At 46.6% G+C, this 20,731-nt stretch overlaps 1 protein-coding gene across 3 annotated transcripts in view; it reads left to right on the forward strand.

Moving 5' to 3' along the window:
• Positions 1-20,731, forward strand: part of LOC137412600 (phospholipid-transporting ATPase IF) — a 145,438-nt gene that overhangs the window by 60,394 nt on the left and 64,313 nt on the right. For all 3 annotated transcript variants that reach the window (XM_068097906.2, XM_078769823.1, XM_068097907.2), the window contains 2 exons: positions 8,630-8,780; positions 19,282-19,473. In XM_068097906.2, the coding sequence (XP_067954007.2) occupies positions 8,630-8,780; positions 19,282-19,473 (343 nt within the window). The remainder of the gene's footprint in view (positions 1-8,629; positions 8,781-19,281; positions 19,474-20,731) is intronic.

Consider the following 20,731-nt stretch of genomic DNA (forward strand, 5'->3'; position numbering starts at 1 on the left):
ACAGTCAGACTTACATGGGGATGATGACAGGAATGGCAGGAGGTGGATGGCTGAACGGATGAGGAGGTGGGACCACAGGGCTGGAAGGTTCAGCTGGACGCAGGAGAACGGCCAGGCCGGGAGTGAGCAGCCGCCGACTCTCCACACCCTCGTTCGTACGGTGGCGTTGCTTCGCGGCCGCGGGTCGAACTGCCGTTAAAGCTCAACTCCACCCAGCTGCAGTGGACTCAGCTGCGGTTGGTTCAGCTGCGGTGGATTCAGCTGCGGTGGATTCCTTACTCATCTGCTGTGGGGGCTTCCTCGGTTATCTGCTCCAACTGGACTCACAGCTCCTCCTTAACTGGACTGGGCTCCGGTGGACTGCGTGACGGGTTATATAACCATGCCCATGGAACTTTCGCGAACCTCCTCGAACGCTCTCTCTCCGCCCTCTCAGGCCAAACCCCTCATCCTTGGTTGGTTGATTGGGGGCTGGCTCACTCCTCCTCATGACGAGGTGGAGACACGCCTTTCTTCTCCGAGCTGACCGCGTGCGTAATGGAGGTTGGGGTGAAGAAAACCGCCCAATGCAACGGTGGCGAACGCCGCAGAAAACCGCCCAATGTTACTGGCACTTTGAAGAGGCCATGGGGGTGTCGGAGGGATCTATCTTATTTGATCTGGTGCAATGCAGGTTCAATTAATGGGAAACAGAGCCTTAAACTAACATAGAATAAGAAATAACTATTTGGAAGGGTATATGATTTTCTACGTGCATGCGATGGACTAACTGAGGGGACGACCTTTGACCTTTACAATTAACGGAGGTATTTACAAGGATCATTACATTTACACAGGGTGATATTTACAACAATTCCAGGATTCTCAAATCCGCAACACTGCACCCTCATCCTCCAGGCATGTCCTGGGCCTATAAAACTTTAACTTAGTGTGACACGTAGGTGTCGTTCCCTCTACAATTGATCTGACCCTGAGTGCGACAGTTTTAAAACACAAATAAGTATGTCCCTCTGCTGCATTGCACCCTACCTAACAGAATCACGCCCACAGGATAACCGAATTGCGGAATTGTTTTCAAACTACACATGTATGGTGGGGAGCATTATTTACAAGCGACGTTACTTGGACTATTTACAAAACGTAACCCAGGACCTGTGATTTTTCTTTTGGGCGGGGGGGGGGGGGGGGGGGGGGGGGAGAGACAGCATGCACTGCATCGACGCACCAGCACCAATAAAGAGCACCAAAGCACCCAAGCACCATAAAGCACCATCACCTCAGTGCCCATTTCACACATGTCCATACCAAAAACAACAACAACCTGTTGACTGGGTTCTTGCTCTTCGGCTCCCTCTGCTGGCCGTTGTTCTTCCAGATGTTGTCAACTTGTGGCCTATTTGGTGGATAATAAAACAAAAGCACAACCGTGTCCACTGTTTTTATTTATGGCCCACAGGGGCCGACTATGGGTGGTTCACCGGGTCCGCAAGCAAGATCTTGGGCCATCGTGGCCGGTCCCAGCAGAGGGGCCATGCCCCAACCCGTGGGGTCCATGAGTGGTGCTCAGCCACAGACATGTGGTCCATAAGTGGTGCGTGGATGCAGGCAGCTGGTTGCGAGGATTCGGGCACACCGACGCGGCCCCCCCGCACGCTCCCCTCCGTGCCCAGAGAGCACGATCCTCGGGTTGGGGAAGGAAGACAGAGAAGACAGGTGAGTGAGGGGTAAGGTCGCAAGGGTACACATCAATGAAGGCAATGCAGAGTGAGGTGCGTCTGGAGACTGAGCGGAGAAAAGCTCGTCCCTACCATACGTCACCCCCCCGTTACCTACTCTACCCTTGCCCTTACCCCATATGCACACAAAAAAAAATCTACACATTTACAAATCCGTCACTACGTCTCGTCCTCCCCATATTTCCCCTATACCAAATTCGTCACAATCCCATTAATCCAAAATTTGCCATCACCAATTCATCATCAATCCTCATAAGGAGGGAGAGATGGAACAACACAATGTCACACCCACGTCATGATGCGTCTCACAATCCAAAACATTTGCACAGAAAAATAAAAACAACAAACCATGGCATGGTGTGGAGTTTTGTCACCCCAGGTGAGTGGATGTAGATGGTGCGAGGAGATTTCAATCCTAACTACTTCCTAAATGACATTAACACACTCTACACTACCCGGGGTCTTTCCCTGCCAATCCATTGGCCATCTTACACTCTATGCGGTTTTAAGAACCAAATTCCCATTGACCAACTGTGGTGCTTCATCAATTTGGGGTCTCACTCCCCCGATTCAACTCCCTGTGCCTTTGCACAATTTCAGGACTGGGTCATGTGGCTCTCCCAGCAGGTCCACCCACCTGCACATCTCCACCACTGCAGTTGCCTCCGAGCTTACCTGCTCCTTACCCTAACCTATCTACCTGGGGAAGGCCCTCTGGCGCTCTCTCCACTCGGTGCCCTCTCTGGCACTGGGCTACCCTGGTCCGTCCTCCGGATCCTCAGGCCCCATCCACAACTCTAACGGCTCCCTGAGCCTACCTGCGGCCTCACCTGGCCGACATCCTAACAGTGGCGGAGTGCCCATTTAACTACACACACTAACAGGCCACATGCCCAGCCATTTCCACGACACTAATGCACCCATCCAAACACCATTCTTCCACACGCACCACAGATGCCAATATCCAACCACAATTTACCTACTCCCTCTGCCTAACTCTTAAACTACCCTCCCTGGGTATTCGTGATAGGGGTCCACTTTTCCCCCATTCACACCTTCGCACCATCCACTACACTCCACAGTTTCCACCATACTCACTCCATACCACCCATTCCATACTCAATATATTCCAGACCATTTATTCCATACAACCGTGCTCACCTGTATTTGCACACCTGTGCCATCACTCCTGGTGCTTCCTGCACCCTCCTGCCTCCCAGGCTTCTTCAATCATTCAATACAATGCACAACCACAATTATTCCTCATACGCTGCTCCATACACTTCCACGCTCAATACAACTCACAATCACCTCACACTTTTCACAATACACTTCCGAATACACTTTCAACACTCACACGGCATCATCTAAGCTGACTACTCCCTTTTGAAACTTGCGCTTCCCAGTCGCCCCTTATACTATTGCGCTCCCTCGTTATAATCCAAACTAATCTACATACGTCCCCACTACAGGTGTAATGTCGCTACTTAACGCTACCGTTACCTATGGTCATCTTCTCTAGATCCCTATCATTTTATCCTAACCCTCCCGGGCTAGTTTTCACTGCCAAACCCCATAAAACTATAGCTCATGTGCCCCATTGTTGTGAGGAATGGTGGATTTGCCATCCCACCACATCGGGCATCCTCTACTATCAATTTGGCCCATCCAATTTCCTGCAAATCAAAATTTGCCAATCACTGCCAATCATTCTACCAATCATTTGCCAATCATCAAATTTTGCCAATCACTTCTGCCAATCCTATTCACTATTCTAAATTTCGGATCAAAACACTATTATCATCACAGTCCGCTATATCTGAGCCTCGGTGCGTCGTTACATCATTAAAACTCGGCTTCGCAAAGCCGAGCAATGAATTCGGGTGGTTTGGTCGCCTGCAGGTTGAATCCGTCCGGCATTCGGTTCAAGGGAGGCGGTTTGGTCGGGCCGAGATTCCACGCACCATCTCGGCGCGGAACCTTGCGGTCTCCGGGCCGATGACTCAATCTCGCCCGGTCGGAACCCCGTCCCGCTTCCTCCTACCTGCCCTTGAACCGGACCGGTCGCCTTGCCCGGCGAGGCCCTGACTCGACCGTGCGGGGCGGGGCCAGGCCCGAATCGGCAATGACGCTTCGAAGAGAAGCGACGCAACACCGACACGCGCCGGGCCTCGCATCCAACAAAGCGCACCGCGCGCCGAGTGTTCGCGTCGGCTATCCGTCGCCCTAAACGCTGCCCCGGTCAACGTCGATGCCTTACTCGCATGCTCACATGCATACGCGACCCTTTTCACACTCACCAAACCCGGCGTTCCAACGCCGCCCGTACATTCCACACACTCAGTCCATGCCACCACCGCACTCCCTGTTACACACCACACCTCTCGCGCACCCTCTTGCGCACACTCGTCGTTCGCACACTTCTCCTCCATTACGTCCTCCGTAACACTCACCATGGGCGTGCACTCTCGCATCCACCCACTCACGCGCTTCAATGGGCTCTCCCACACCCGCACCACAACCAACTCAGGTGTGCTTTCTCGCACACTCTCGCCGTCCATCCCAAACGTGCATCCTCGCACCCGCTCCTCGGTCACATCCTCTGTGACAACCATGGGTGTGCACTCTTTTGCACACCCGATCACACGCTTCAAAGTGCCCTGTCGCACCTGCGCCACTACCAACTCAGGTGTACACTCTCGCACACGTTCCACCACCACCTTACTCTCCGTGTCACACTCCGTACACTCTGACGTGCATTCTCGCTCGCACTCGGTTTCACACTCGCGCTCTGATGTGCCCTCTCGCACCTGCGCCACCACCAACTCACTCTCCGTGTCGCACTCCGTACACTCCGACGTGCATTCTCGCTCGCACTCGGTTTCACACTCGCGCTCCGATGTGCCCTCGCATCTGCGCCACCACCAACTCACTCTCCGTGTCACACTCCATACACTCCGACGTGCATTCTCGCTCGCACTCGGTTTCACACTCGCGCTCCGATGTGTCCTCTCGCACCTGCGCCACCACCAACTCACTCTCCGTGTCGCACTCCGTCGTGCATTCTCGCTCCGACGCACACTTTTGTTCCACAAGCGCACCATTTCCACTCACACCACTCACAGGGGACCCTTCACCAACGCCCGGATGCTTTCTCGATCCCAAGCGCGCGAAAATTCTTTCTGCGCCAAACATCCTTTTACAAAATCTCCCCGCATAATATACAGCACGACTCACCTGGGGGATTCTTCTCCTTAGCTCCAACACCACCTGCAAACTTTCATTGGTGTTATTAAGCACAGCATCGTGATGTGAGCAGGGACTTTGCACATTTTCCATCTTTCCCTGCCGCGAGTGCTTTTCTAAGTCCCCGGTCTCTCAAATTTCAATTCCCACTACTTTTTCTTTACTCACCTCGACGACCGCTGGATGTATTAAAATTCCCTCTACCTCAGCGGTCGCCGGCTTTTCCATACCCCGGGTCGCGATCTCTTTTCCCGTCATTTTACCTGCGCTTTTCTCCGCCTCGCTCCATCAGCGCTTCTCGACCTGCTTTACCTCGTCGTGCACCGATGTGCCTCTCCTGCCTCCCATGCTGTCTACGATCTCCCCCATTTTTTTTATGCTGGCGTTTATTTGCTCCCGATATCCCTCCGGGTTGTCCCTTGCTTCCTTCCTCCTTTTTTCCATGTCGATTCCCTGGGTAGCCATCATTGCATCCAATCCCCTACTGTCACCCTTCATAGATGCAATGAAATGCATCATAAATAGGCCAAAGTCCATTGGCACTGCGGGCTCGGCTGCCACGACCACGTGCGCGGTGCAATTTGGTGCTGCTGCCACCTCATGTGAGGCGCCGCCATCTCGTGCACCTGATACCCCCGCAACCCAATGCGTATTGCGCTCCTCCATTAATCCCAAATCCTCCCCGGGGTCCTGGGTCGATTCTAAACCCCTTCTAACTCCCCCACCGGCACCCGATCGCCTTGATTATCCATGGCACGATTTAAAAATTTAGTGATGTTAAATAAAATTTTGGCCACTCGTAATTTGAGTGCGCTAAGCGCACTTCAGGTCCGAATCCAACTCCTGACACCAATTGTTACGGATACGGGGATGGCGCTTCCCCTTAGCGGGGGGGGGGGGGGGGTTAATCCCCCTTCTATTTTCACTGGCCGTCTCCGCTCCTGAAGCCACCCCGCTCCCTCCAGAGAGGCAGGTGGGCAACCTCGTTCGAGACCGCGGACAAGATGTTATTTGCCGAGCGGATTAGCAGCCCGCGGCTCGAACCATTAACAAAAACTAGACCCGATTCTAAACGTTGGCCAAATCGTGCCACAGGTATTCAATGGGGAAATCACAAAGACGACCGGACGAGCATGAAGCCGAAGGTAGGAAATAACAGGATTTATTATTAATAATTATGTACAAAACCAAAGAAACCAAGGAGGAGGAAGAAACGAAAATAATTTACAGAAGAGGAAGACGTCCTCACCCCACTACAGGAAGACACAGTGCAATTCTACTTATCTATACAGTCTTACTTATTCCCAGGGACAACACAGACAAACAGACGACAGTCAGACTTACACGGGGATGATGACAGGAATTGCAGGAGGTGGATGGCTGGACGGATGAGGAGGTGGGACCACAGGGCTGGAAAGTTCAGCTGGACGCAGGAGAACGGCCGTGCCGGGAGTGAGCAGCCGCCGACTCTCCACACCCTCGTTCGTACGGCGGCGTTGCTTCGCGCCCGTGGGGCGAACTGCCGTTAAAGCTCAACTCCACCCAGCTGCGGTGGACTCAGCTGCGGTTGGTTCAGCTGCGGTGGATTCAGCTGCGGTGGATTCCTTACTCATCTGCTGTGGGGGCTTCCTCGGTTATCTGCTCCAACTGGACTCACAGCTCCTCCTTAACTGGACTGGACTCAACTGGGCTCCGGTGGACTGCGTGACGGGTTATATAACCACGCCCATGGAACTTTTGCGAACCTCCTCGAACGCTCTCTCTCCGCCCTCTCAGGCCAAACCCCTCATCCTTGGTTGGTTGATCGGGGGCTGGCTCACTCCTCCTCATGACGAGGTGGAGACACGCCTTTCTTCTCCGAGCTGACCGCGTGCGTAATGGAGGTTGGGGTGAAGAAAACCGCCCAATGCAACGGTGGCGAACGCCGCAGAAAACCGCCCAATGTTACTGGCACTTTGAAGAGGCCATGGGGGTGTCGGAGGGATCTATCTTATTTGATCTGGTGCAATGCAGGGTCAATTAATGGGAAACGGAGCCTTAAACTAACATAGAATAAGAAATAACTATTTAGAAGGGTATATGATTTTCTACGTGCATGCGATTGACTAACTGAGGGGTCGACCTTTGACCTTTACAATTAACGGAGGTATTTACAAGGATCATTACATTTACACAGGGTGATATTTACAACAATTACAGGATTCTCAAATCCGCAACACTATATTTATTTTTTTTACATTTTTTATGGGTATATGGACATGTGAATTCAAATATATGTGAATATGGGTTTTTATGGATCAAAACTGCAAATGCCAACATGTGACTGACGAAAAACTGACGTTGGTTATCCCTTCACGAACTAGCAGGATCTCCCAGGAATCCTTTTTTTTTTTTCTTCCCCCATAGATTAGCCATCGCAGCAAAGATTGGTATTTCCGTCAGCGAAGTGACAGGTCTTATATTCGAGTACATATTAAATCACTTTTTCTAATACATTCTTAAACTTATTTTATTCATGTATCTCAACAGAAACATATTTTTCATGGAATATGCGCATATGAAAGAGAGTGCGCCAGCTGAATGAAACATTTCAGAAAAGTACTAGTCCAACATTACTTGTCGTGCTTAGTTTAGGTTAATGATAAAGAAGACTGTTATTACTCAGCTGTAATAATTGCAGAGGATGCTCTGGCAGGGTGCTGATAAATTGTAAAGTTTGGAGCTTTTGTGCCTATTTCATACAGAAGTTGGGTTGGGGTTTGTCCCCAGGATGTATGAGTATTGCTGTGTGCGGGATTTAACATTTAAACTCGGCCTCATTGTGGCTTACCTTAAAAATATTTTTCTTTCTTTCTTTCATTGATTCGTCTTTCACTATTTTATGCTATTCTGGTCAGATCGATTTCCTTTATTGGCTCCATTTACTGTGTGCAAATAGATAGATGGGCCGTTTTACCCCGCCGATCGTTGATACCACTAGCGAATATGCACTCATAGTTCTGCTCGACTATCCGTAATAAATAGATACATGGGTGCGTGTTGAGGGTAGGTACCCCAGTTGGCATCGCCAAACCACAATTAAGGTAACGTGTTTGTAAAAAAAACGAGAACCCTGCCAGGTTTGGTGGTCTCAAACCTGATCACCTACCCGGCTACCCATACATATGCAGAGTGATTGCATCTACCCATTGTGTATCTATGCAGAGGCATATTGGCAACACAGTCTCATTGTTCTGGTTATGTGTATCTCATTGAACATGCTATTTTCACAAGAAATTAATTGAAGCCGTCACATTTTGGAAACAAATCACAGAAATGCGAACCAGTCTAAATGGCTCAAAGGGCAGTCTGCTGCCTCCTGAGATATCTGGCCAGGGACACATACTCTACAGTCACATACCATGTTCCTCCTAGTTTAAAAAAAACAAAAAAAACTTTTGAGCCTGCCATCACCTTTTCAAACTACTCCCAATAAGCAGGAATGTGTATTCGAGCAGTGGTATCAATTTCCTCTCATTTGGTGTGGCCTCCCCTTCCAATCTTCCATGGGCATATGCTTTCCTATGCTGTCTCCACCCCCAATCATGTGGCAAAAATGCTCGGTTTTGATTCCTGCTGATCTAGTTAACGAAATATTGTTCCCTCAGATCAATGAACACTTATTTGCTGGTGTACCTATGCCTACTGGTGGTTGAAGCTTTGCTTGGGGTTATCCTCAAATACAGTGGACGTGTAGACCCATGGCATGGGGAGCCTTGGTACAACCCACACACACCACAGGAAATAGAGAGCGGTTTGGTGAGTGTTTCTCTCTTTGTACTGCCTGCCAAAGACGTTCAATACAAAAGACACAACACAACATGTATTTGATAGATAATTGCAAAGCAATATGAATGCAAATCACATTTTGTTAGCAATGCACTTTCATCGGGCTTATTTTGTACACCTGGATGAATTCATGGGATTGTTGATTGAAGTATTCCTAACTACCGTGGGAAGCAAGGAGAATTCATCCTTTGTCGTCGGGGTAAAACGCCTTTTTCTCCAAGTGCTTTCCACCTGCTCGGAAGGATATTCATAAGCTCGCGAATATTCTTCCGAAGAGATTGAGAAAAAGAGGCCCCAAATCCAACAATACAAAGCAATTTTTAAACGTCCATAAAACTCATTTGGTTCAAATGAGAGGCAATTGTCAGAGAAATAATGCCTTCAAGCATATATATGATTCTTGGGGGGGAAAAAACATTATTTGAACTATGTACTCAGCATTTTGTGATTTCTCTGAATAGGGATAATGTCGAAAAAAAGAAATTGCTACAGTTCAAAGTTAAACATTTTGTGATTGAATAAAATAACATTTTTTGTTGGGGAAATACTGAAGCTCCTGACTCGAGACTGCAAAGGCCATCTCAAAATGTGGCCTTTCTTTAGGAATACTCTCAAGATACCATATGCCTTATTTTGACACGTCTGCATTATCCTTTCCATGAAAACTATGGTGTTGGTTCTAGTTTTCACACTAGTGAACAGAGTATTGGGCTGGCAGGATGGCCTAGAGATACGCACACTCACCTCTAAGCCATCTAGGCTTTGTTTGAAACTCAGCCCAGCTATAAACTGTCATCCCAGTGTTTCACAGGTGGGGTGATTCATCAATGTGTGTGCCGTCCCTGTCCCTCGGATGGACTTTAAACTGCACGTCCCATTTGCCGGCATTGGTTCGGTTAGGAAAATCCTTCGGGTTAAGGAAATCCTTAGGAGCCGTTGCTCTGCCAGGCAACTAATCAAATTAGAGATAGGACTCCTTGTCCAAAACCAAGACCACGCAATGACCACGGGATTTTAAATGACTGCCACCTTTCTTAAAATGTATAATATCCAGGTAACTTATGAAAGGTTGCTTCTAATTGGTGGAAAAATCCGATGACAAAAAAGCATTTCTGGCCTACTAACCAGTAAATGCGGCAAAAAGGGTTGGCGTCAGGAAGGGCATCCGGCCGTAAAACATTGCTTCAAAAAAGGGGACCAAAAAAAACAACAACAACCATGGTTCCCGAAAAAGGCCAACCCCCGCTCTGCGGGGAAAAATGGCCTCTAAAGGTGTTTTTTTTTTTGTTTTTTTTTAACCAGTAAATCCAGCACTTTATGGGTTAAGGATAAGGGAATTTGTTTGCTACTGGACCATTGTTATATCAGCCTCTGACGTCGCGCTGTGATAATCGGCATCTTTGTGACCAATTTCCATGCGGAGCACCTTTTAAAAACCCAAAGGTTGGTGTTTAAGGATGGGTAAGGGCTCGCTTAGGTTTAAGGAAAGCTTTAAGGAAAAACTTAAGGAATATTCGTATATGCAACCATCATCAACCTACAGATGTCCATAAGGGGAAATTTCAGGAAATACTGAAGTGAATTAGGGAGATTTTTGCAACCGGGCCTATATTCTTGTGCACAAAACTCTAAGGTGCCCGATTTTGGTGCCCTTTTTCAAGGTGCCAGGACCCCTTGAATCTACCTTGGAACATGCAACAATCCACATTATTGCGTTAGTCCATCACCGTTTATACCCTGGATAGGTGAAAGGTTGTGTGTGCGAGAGTCTAATGAAACGCCTGTGGGCTCTCGGACTAACTCATCCACCAAGTTTTGTCATAACCCATCCGCATGTTTTGAAATATCATGCGAGATATCGTTTTTAGCCCCATGTCTCTACTGTGAAGAATCACTTTTGAAATTCTCGTATCCAGTTTCGGATTCTCACCAAAATCTAATCAGTTTGTCCTTGTCACACACCAAACCTGTCCACCAAGTTTTGTCCTAATCCGTCCACAACAATTTGAAATATCGTGCATTGTATCGTTTTTGGTCTTGTCTTTCAATGGTGAAGACACTTGAAATTTTTTTAAATTCTCACATCTGGATCCGGATCTTCATCAAAATCTAATCAATTCGTCCTTGATCACTCACCTAACCTGTCCAAAAGTTTTGTTTGAATCTGTCTATAACCTTTTGAGACACTCTGCCAACAGACAGACAGGGTGAAAACATAACGTACGTCCACCGTTGGTTGCAGAGGTAATCACAGCTGTTCAGCATTAATTAATACTCGTTTCTGGCTATGAGTAAGCAGTTTTCTGAAAACTGCGGTCATGAAATTGACCAAATTTTGTGGACAATTGTGGTAACATTGACCTGATTTCATTGTTGTTTGTGACATTGAGCAGGTGGTCATTCTTTGTTTTCATGTGCTTTTCAAGTGAGACATACAGGTAGTTGACAAAAGAAATGTAAACATCAATGTAAAATCACTTAATAGGGCTTAGGGCCACCATGTGCGGCCAGTACGGCCTGAATGCGCCATGGCATCGACTTCACCAGCGTCTGGATTTCTGCAGAAGGGATTTCTGCAGAATACACCATTCATTCTTCCACGAATGTCAATCAACTCACACCTGTTTAATGGAGGTGGAAAATGCTGTGTCAGGCATCGTTCTAGAATATCCCATAATTGCTCGCTTGGGTTCAGATCTGGTGACTGAGAAGGCCATGACATATGGATGACATCAGTGTGTCATGCTCATCAAACCATTTAGACTAGAGGCAAAATCTGAAAAGGGGCCTAGAAATCACTTTAGGGAGTACGGAATGTTAGGAGCTGGCATCCATGTCAGACTGTTAAAGTGGTTCATAGTGAACATATTTCAAGTGGATGCCCATCAAATTTGGCCTTTTTAAATATTATACAGCCAAAACAAAGTGGCCACCATTATCGAAAACTCCGAAAACTCCGGATTGTAATAAAATTACACAACTTTGTATTTATACAGGATAACAATGAAATTTGCTGTATTTGGACATATTATAATAATACACACATCTTCCTCAAACGATCTAAGTGATATTTTATCTATTTCTTTCCCTATGGAGAGACAAACATGAAAAAATGCTCTGAAAATCTAAGAAAATTACATCTTGATGCATTATATTGAGCTTGTACAAATGTACGGACATACTTTGATGAAGTTCGTTTGATTTCAAAAAAAAACTGTGTTGGGATAATATTAACATCAGTCTTCGGTGGTGTAGTCCGAGTCATCTTGGGCACTGTTCAAAGGATTCCGACACGTTCCGTCAGCGCAACCACAACCAGCGGTACATCTTAGCTCCTTAAGACGACAACTGCATCTGTGAGATTCGCAATTCTTACACTGGCATTGTGTAAGCTTGAGGTAAACCTCTGGAAATGGTTTATCACTCATCAAATGAGGAAGTATATTTCCAGTTGTACCGTCCTTGTTCCATCCATTTCCCACCGGGGAAGATATATCTGGTTGTGCGATCAGTGAAGAGAGCCAAATTGTACACTGATGGTGTGCTCGCTTGATATGCAGCTTCAGAGAAGATCGGGTTGGTGGCAACTTCTCTGGTTCTTTGTGACCTTTGAGGAACATTTTGAAACGCACGTCATTGATGTTTGTGTTGTTATCATTGTTTGAATACAGTCTGCAGATGAAGCTCTCTACATCTGTCAGTGTTCTTTCAGTAAGTGTGCCGCGTCCGAGCCCGTCCAATAAGGGACAGTTCTTGATGAACGTTTTCCATGCTATTGTTTTGCCAATGCCACAAAATTGACTGACTGTGTCGCAGCCCGAGAGGGCATGGAATGCTGGAAGATTGTGGCGGGGAGCTGGATCAAGGTCTACAGCGTGCACAGCAACAAAGCTCCGTTGCTTCGCTGTTCCCGTTTGCAACCAAAGCTCTCCAGATAAGTCACTGGCAAAGTGAACGAGGAGAACAAGGACGTCTGTGTCCCTGGAACAAATGATCAGACGCTCAAACCCAAGATCTGTCACAGACTTGGCGTGTAACAATATTCTGGTATCAGCTTCATCGTGGTTTGATTTGAGGGAGTTGACGTCCGTTCCACGGGATGACTCAACCGCCGTTCGGTCATGGAATCCGCCAGATGTCACGACTTCACGATTCGGTTGAGTCGACCTTGCTTGACGAATGAGCTCCATGCTCAAAAAGTGTTCCAGGTCTTGCTTGTTTTCTGGGAAGTCAATAAGTTGCCTCCAGTTGACGGGTAATGGCACATCCCTGTTGTCCACTTTGCGACGTATTGGCCGGGTTTTCCCGGTCCGTAAAATCCGAGTGGTGTCCTTGATGGTATGTGCTTCATACCTATCAAACACAACGTCAACTCTGGAGCAAGTGTCACTGAAGTGACTGAAGACAGAGGCTACGAACCGGTCTGCGAGTTGTCCAAAATTGTGGGCATTTGCAGGTTTGCCGATTGCTTGAACAAGTGCCTGGCCATCGATGATTACACACGTTTTCAGATTTGCTGTCGGCGGCTCTTTCTCTACAGTTGTTCTTGTCTGAAGGATATTTCCGAGAGCTGCTTTGTTTGTGGATCGCATTGCTCCGGATGTGTCTGCAAGTGATAGAGGAACCGGCGAAAGTTCATGGCTGAGGATTTCCTTCAGGTCCACCTCGCGTCCAGCTTCTTTTGAAACAAGCAAGCGTTGAAAGAGGTTACGGTCTGCTTTGACGAGTTTTTGTTTCAGAGTCGAATTTTTGTTCTGGACCTGATACATGCTTTTCAGCGTCAGGCTTTTCGACTGTCTGAGCTTGTCATGGAATCCCACTTTTTTCGTGATGAGACGTAAGCCCACAAATTCTTTCAATTTGTCTTGCCCTTGTGCATGTGCTGTCAGAAGACATTCCGTTATTTGAGGAGAAGCTACATCTCGAGTGGCCAGGCTAACGACAGCTAGATTTTGGTGTTGAAAAATGCCGAATTTCTTCAGTTGGTCGACAATCTTCTGAACATCTTCCTTGTCCCGCTTTAGTCTTGAGGGTCCGGCTTCTTTTACATAAGAAGGGTTGTAGTCTTCATCTGTAGCATGCATGTCCAACATGGCGCTTGTGTCGTCTACTATTCTGCTCCGTTCGTTGAATGTGAGGCACCATTGATCCTTCGGCTCCTTCTGATCTCATTATTCCTACAAGACCACCGGCAACTTTGCCGACTTTGTTGACGTGCTCTAAGGCTTGATCCGTCGATAGCTGATTGAATGTGTTATTGGTTGTCTTGACCACAAAATTTCCATTCATGAACTCCTGGTGAACATCGGGGTGGCTTGTTTCAAGGATCATAATGTCAGCAAGATAAACTGCCCCCCAGCGAGTGTAGTTTGCGTGGTCATACTGAGCAAACCAGGGTAACATTGCAGCAAAGGACGATTTATGTAGGTTCCAATTTCCAGTTCTCTCTGCACGCAGGAACAGCAACAAGATGGAGATCATTTTTATGTACGTCACCCAAAATCTGGTAGTGGGTGGTTGTGTCTCTTGGAAGTCGTCCAACAGTCTTGTTATTCTGGAGTGCTGAACTGCGTCTTTCAGTGCTTTGACTTTGTTGCTGGTCACATCTCGCTCATTGTGTGCTTCCAAAGCTTCTACGACGTGGACTGATAATGTTTGGAGCTCAACTTATTCTACTTGGTGATCTTTAGCCCATACGATGAATGTCGGCCAGAGTGTTTTCCAAACAGCTTCAAATGTTAGCTTGTGTGCACGAATAGCCCGGTTGTACGATTTGGCCTGCATGTTATTTTGAGCTGTATTCTCTCCAAAAACGGAACTCTCCGCCCACACCTCCGTAAGACCAGAGTCTGCAAAATGATTTCCAATCACACACATGAAATTCTTGACAATGTGGAACCCCCCAAGTCGCAAGAATATCGTTTTGCATTCATTACTGTTTGCCCACTGTATTTCCTTGGCCTTGCAGTACAGCTGCTGGTCCAGAGTAATGACTGTGGACTGGCCAGGATTTATAATGTTGGAAATCCTCAGGCATCGCATCATAACTGTCCACAGCGTGTCGTTCTCGTGGGCCGGGGCGTTGAGGAGCGGCAAATACCCGATTGTGCAGAGCTCGTGTTTGTCTTGTGTTGTAACTTGGTTGAACCCGGTCCACGCTGGCACATCGTCACTGTTAGAGCCATAGATGCGAGAGAGAATCCAGGCCATATCTCGTGCAGAAGCTTCGTCAGACACCTGATCATCTGGGGTAAACATCGTCTCATTCAAGGTGGCTGTGAATTTAGGATCTTCTCGAGAAGATTGGCGAGTGACTTTCTCCAAACGATGAAGTTCGGGAGGGACCTTCAAGGACCTTGACTTTCCAAGAGGAAGTACTTCCTGTTGCTGATGTTGAGGGGTCCCTCTCTGGTAAACTACCATCTGCGTCGCATGAAACGTCCCCATACCATCTAACATTTCTTCGATAATGTCGATGTTATCAGCAGCGTATTGGCAAAACTTGTTGGATGATATATTTGAAGGGACAGGAGTATTGTTGCAATCTGCGAAGTGTTGCAGATTTTGAACTCCAAGAGTTGTGTCCAGTCTACGTATCTGGTCATAGCTGGGACAGTGTCCTGCGTGATGGATAAGTTCAATCAACGATTTTGAACGTGTTGCCTGATGAATTGCTAGGCCAAGTCCAACGTGTTTTGGTGTGAGCGTTTTGTGCTTCGACACTGCGTAGACTAGGTCTTGACTTATGCTCAAAGCAGTTCGCTTCACAAATTTATCGTCAGCCTGTCCGTCCACTTCCCCAGACAGCAAAATACTGAGGAATAGAAACAAGCTCTCCGGTACAATCTTTTCGGCACTCTCCTTACTAACTGGCGTGCAATTATTTAGGCCTGGACGAGAACTGATGTCACCTCTAATGCGTAACGCGCAGTGATGCAAGGTCAACAACTCTTCTGTCTCTGAGCGCGAGAACTGGGTTGGCCTAAGATCATCCATATTTCTCTTTGTCTCCATTTCATCCGAACGCCTTTTCTGTGTCTGAACAGCGATCTTAGATGACAGTGTGGAAAACAACAATTGTGGTTGATGTGGATCGAGTTGAGGTACAAAGTTGATCTGTCCTGGAAGAAGTCGGTGTAGTTTCTCTTTGAGGTGGGATTTATTGTCCCGGTATGGTCCAGCGTCAATGCCGAATTCGCTGAGCAAAGACCTGTACCTTTCCCAAACGTCTAGAAGCGTATAGATTTCACCTCGGGCCAGTCCAGTCGATACTTCAGATGCGACTTTCTCAAAGCAGATATCTCTGGACGTTTGAGTTGTGCTTGTACTAGATTTCGATGCTTTTCTATTGAACTGTACATAACACTTAAGATGATACCTGGCATCAGCAGCCACGAGATCACTTACTCCTGCCAGGCGACACCGCAACACAGGGTCTGTTTGAGCTCCTTGGAGAATTTTGTCAGAAACATCAAAGGTAGCGACCAAATACGTTTGTTTGCAACTTTTCTCTTGGCAGAAAAAGCACAAATCAGTGTCCATAATGGACAGTTTACTGCGTAGAGATGGTCTCGGTGGTGAACTTGTCTCAGGTGCACTGCTTGAGGTGGCAAGAGTGCTTTCATATTTTTTCCTGAGTCGAGTTATTTTGAACGAACTTGTAAACGTCGAATAGCAGTCTTTGTGATTCAGGACTTCAGTCTGTTTTGTGATTTCCTTAAAGTCAATGTTTTGAATTCTTTCAACAGTGTGCCAGTTCTCAGAGTCATTGTACTTCTTGCGCTCTGCAGCGGCTTCACGGACTCTTTGAATTCCGGCGTCTCCGAGGTTTCTCGTTGGTTTCTTTGGGTCTCTGTTTTGACAGAAGATGCAGAGGGTCCAGTCAGTACTTGTGTCAGAACTCCGCTTTTGGCTCTGGCATTTTACCTTGGATTCCATGTTGAAGCTCAACTCAGTTCACCACATCCTGCAAACATCAGAAATTGCATAATATGATAGCCAGTTTCTGCCGGCATTTTTACGTGGCGTCCCGACCGTGCCGTCCCATTACTGCCGTAATGTCGAATCCTATAAAAAATTGAAATTTGTGCAGCCCGACTTCACGATAGCCGGACTGCGGGCTGTAGGTATCAAACTTTTCAATCAGCGTTTTCCCGTCGCAAAGATGTCCGTGTTCAAGCCAAAAAAGATCAATGCTGCACCTGTATAGCTGGTGAAAAGCTGAAGTTCATCTCAAACATCGGTCATCGGTCTGAACATCAGGCAACACTGACGCTGAACGGAAGCGGAAACACCGGAAGTGAAGCTGACCTGATAACGAGGCACTTCCGGCCGCGCCCAACATGGTGGATACGAACAGAAAATACGTGAATCTTTCCATAATGAGTTTCAAGTTTGTGAGAGGTTTAATGCCTAATGATTTGGTGAAATTATGTTTTAAACACATCTATCTATAATTCCAGTAATCTCTGTATGTCTGTGTGTATGTCTGTGTGTATGTCTGTGTGTATGTCTGTGTGTCTGTGACCGCTGTTTCTCGACAACCACGGGTCCGATATACTTTAAACTTGCCAGGTATATTGCTGGGGACCTGAGGATGTGCCTTTTCAAGGTTTCATATTAATCGGAGAAGTAGTTACCGAGCTATGTACAAAAAACGATTCAACCAATCAGAGAGCAGCGAGCTATCACGTGTGCCGAACGTGCCGAACAGACTCTGCCTCGGACGGCACATTTGAGAGCGTATTCATTTATTTCACGTTGGCAAACTATGTTGCCGCTATGTTGGCGTTAAACTATGTTTTAAAACTAATTAAAACTAATTTGCGATTCTTTCGCTTTCCTGCGCGTTTGTGCACGCTATGGCGATTTCTTTACCAAACTCCGCAAGCCGTTCGCTTTGGACCAAACCATTTCATGTAAATAGAGGGGGGGGGATTGTCACCGTACTCGCAAGCCGTTCGCTTTGGACCAAACCATTTCATGTAAATAGAGGGGGGGGATTGTCACCGTACTCGCAAGCCGTTCGCTTTGGACCAAACCATTTCATGTAAATAGAGGGGGGGGGATTGTCACCGTACTCGCAAGCCGTTCGCTTTGGCTTTGCGAATGGACCAAACCATTTCATGTAAATAGAGGGGGGGGGATATAATTTTAGATATATATATAGTACGGGCATGCCCTAGTATGCTAAAATCACATTATGCTAAAATAATTTATTATATAATAAATGATTTTAACATGTGATTAAAACATAATATCTTTGCATCAATATATTTAGGACAATTCATATATTTAGAACAATTCATAGGTATCAATGAGATACAAATGCAACATTTCAGAACCATATTTTTGGTAAAGGTTAACATATTTTTCTTAATAGTCAAATCTGACTATTGTATATAAATATGCACATAACTTTATCAAATATGTATAGTTTGGCATGATATTTGCAGGACATCTTACTGGTATCACTGGAGTAAAATATACCAAACTACACAAACATACCCACAGTAAAAGTCAAGATAAGTCGCGTGATTTGAAAATTAACAGAGTTCAGCTTTGAGATTTTTTGTACATTTTTGTGACTGATCTGTATATAACTTTATCAATTCGTTATGGAATGGCCTAATACTTCTTGGACACTTTACTGGTATTGCTGCGATGATATATGTCAAATTTCAGAACCACAGCTTCAGTACAACTGAAGTTATCAGACATTTTCTAAGTTATACATTTTCTATTTGTCCGGCCATTTTGTTTTTGGTATAAAAAAATTAAAAAGGCCCAAATCAATGGGCATCCACCTGAAATATGTTCAGTATGGGTCATATTAACTAGCTGACATGGATGCCTGCTCCTAACATTCCGTACCCCCTGAAGTGGAATTTGAACATTTTTCCACCAGTCTAATTGGGCTCTTTGGATGTGCTCTCTGGATGGGGCATTGGGCTGGATCTCCTCTTGCAGGCATGCTAGCCATAATTATAGGCAACCAGGCCTGTGCAGCATTTTTATACATGACCCTAAGCATCAGGAAGGGCATCCGGCCATAAAAAAAACATTGCCTCAAACAGGGAACCATGATTGTCATGGGGCCCGCAAGGCTAACCCCCGCCCTAGCGGGGAAAAATGGCCTTAAAACGATCATTCATATTCATTCATTCACCCTAAGCATGCTGGGATGTTATTTGCTTAATTAACACATGGGCCACAACTGTGTGGAAGACGTTGCTTTGTGTCCATCATTTACCCTGCATGTCCATGCATAAAGTAACTTGAGTCCAGATAACAGATAGACACACATTCTGAGGGTCCACTCCACATAATAATATTTCACTTTAAGCTATTCAAAGACAAATCTGTTGATTATGAAAATATTTTATTGAACATAATTTTCAGGAAGCCTTTGAATGATTGTTAAATGCTTTGTGTAGTCTCAAAAATATCTTTCTGTGGGCCTTTGTGACAGACTGTACGAGTGATCGTGGACTTCTTGGACTTCATCATCCTCTTCAATTTCGTGATTCCTGTGTCGCTCTATGTCACTGTGGAGATGCAAAAATTCTTGGGCGCACAATTTGTATCATGGGACATGCAGATGAATTATGGCAACGAGGGAGCCGTTGCCAACACGTCAGACCTAAATGAGGAGCTGGGGCAGGTGATGTCTTTTGTAAACACAGAAATTTGTTGTCAAAGTCACAGAGGAATAGCGAAAGTTAACAATGTGAGTTGACAGAGTAGCAGCTTTATTTTATATGGTTGCTTCTGCCTCTCTCTCTTTCTCTCTATCTCTCTCTCCTACTCTCCTCCCCCAATCCACCCCCCCCCCCCCCCGTCCTTCTCTCTCTCTCTCTCTCTCTCTCTCTCTCTCTCCCCCCCTCTCTCTCCCCCTCTCTTTCTCTCTTTCTCTCCCCCTCTCTTTTTCTCTCATTCTCTCCCCCTCTCTCTTTCTCTCATTCTCTCCCCCTCTCTCTTTCTCTCATTCTCTCCCCCTCTCTCTTTCTCTCATTCTCTCCCCCTCTCTTTTTCTCTCTTTCTCTCATTCTCTCCCCCTCTCTCTTTCTCTCATTCTCTCCCCCTCTCTCTTTCTCTCATTCTCTCCCCCTCTCTCTTTCTCTCATTCTCTCCCCCTCTCTCTTTCTCTCATTCTCTCCCCCTCACTCTTTCTCTCATTCTCTCCCCCTCTCTCTTTCTCTCATTCTCTCCCCCTCTCTCTTTCTCTCATTCTCTCCCCCTCTCTCTTTCTCTCATTCTCTCCCACTCTCTCTTTCTCTCATTCTCTCCCCCTCTCTCTTTCTCTCATTCTCTCCCCCTCTCTCTTTCTCTCATTCTCTCCCCCTCTCTCTTTCTCTCATTCTCTCCCCCTCTCTCTTTCTCTCATTCTCTCCCCCTCTCTCTTTCTCTCTCTGCATCTTCATATCATATCCATTCTGCCATCAACTCCTTGCTGGCCCTGCTGCCTCAGCCTCCCCATCCCCTTGATACGGCATTTGCTGCCTCGACTTCTGCATATCCACACAGCCAGTCTTGCTGCCTTGGCCTCCCCTTCTAATTTGCCGTCCTTCTGCCCCCCAAAAGCTCACACCTGTGCTAAGACCAAAAAAAAGCAAAAAGATAACATGGCCACACGTTCATAGTATTTATTTGTAGAAAAACGAGATCAAGTGATATTTTGCTTTTAAGCACTAGAGTTGCTTTTCCGTACAACCTGAGCGTACCTTAGTGGGGCCTACATTGGTTTAATGGGCATACCGCCTCCAACAAACTTCCCTCTCCACCCTGCCTTTGTTCAGGTTTATTCGTCATCGTGTAGCAACCATTACAAACGATTTCAGGTTCCTGCATTTACAGGTTGCTGTCTACCCTTTCTTCTTTCTCCTATGGATCAGTACATCTCAGTTTATGTATCTTTATGG

This window comes from Myxine glutinosa, chromosome 1 (assembly GCF_964187855.1).
Source record: "Myxine glutinosa chromosome 1, kmMyxGlut1.1, whole genome shotgun sequence".
Taxonomy (NCBI): domain Eukaryota; kingdom Metazoa; phylum Chordata; class Myxini; order Myxiniformes; family Myxinidae; genus Myxine; species Myxine glutinosa.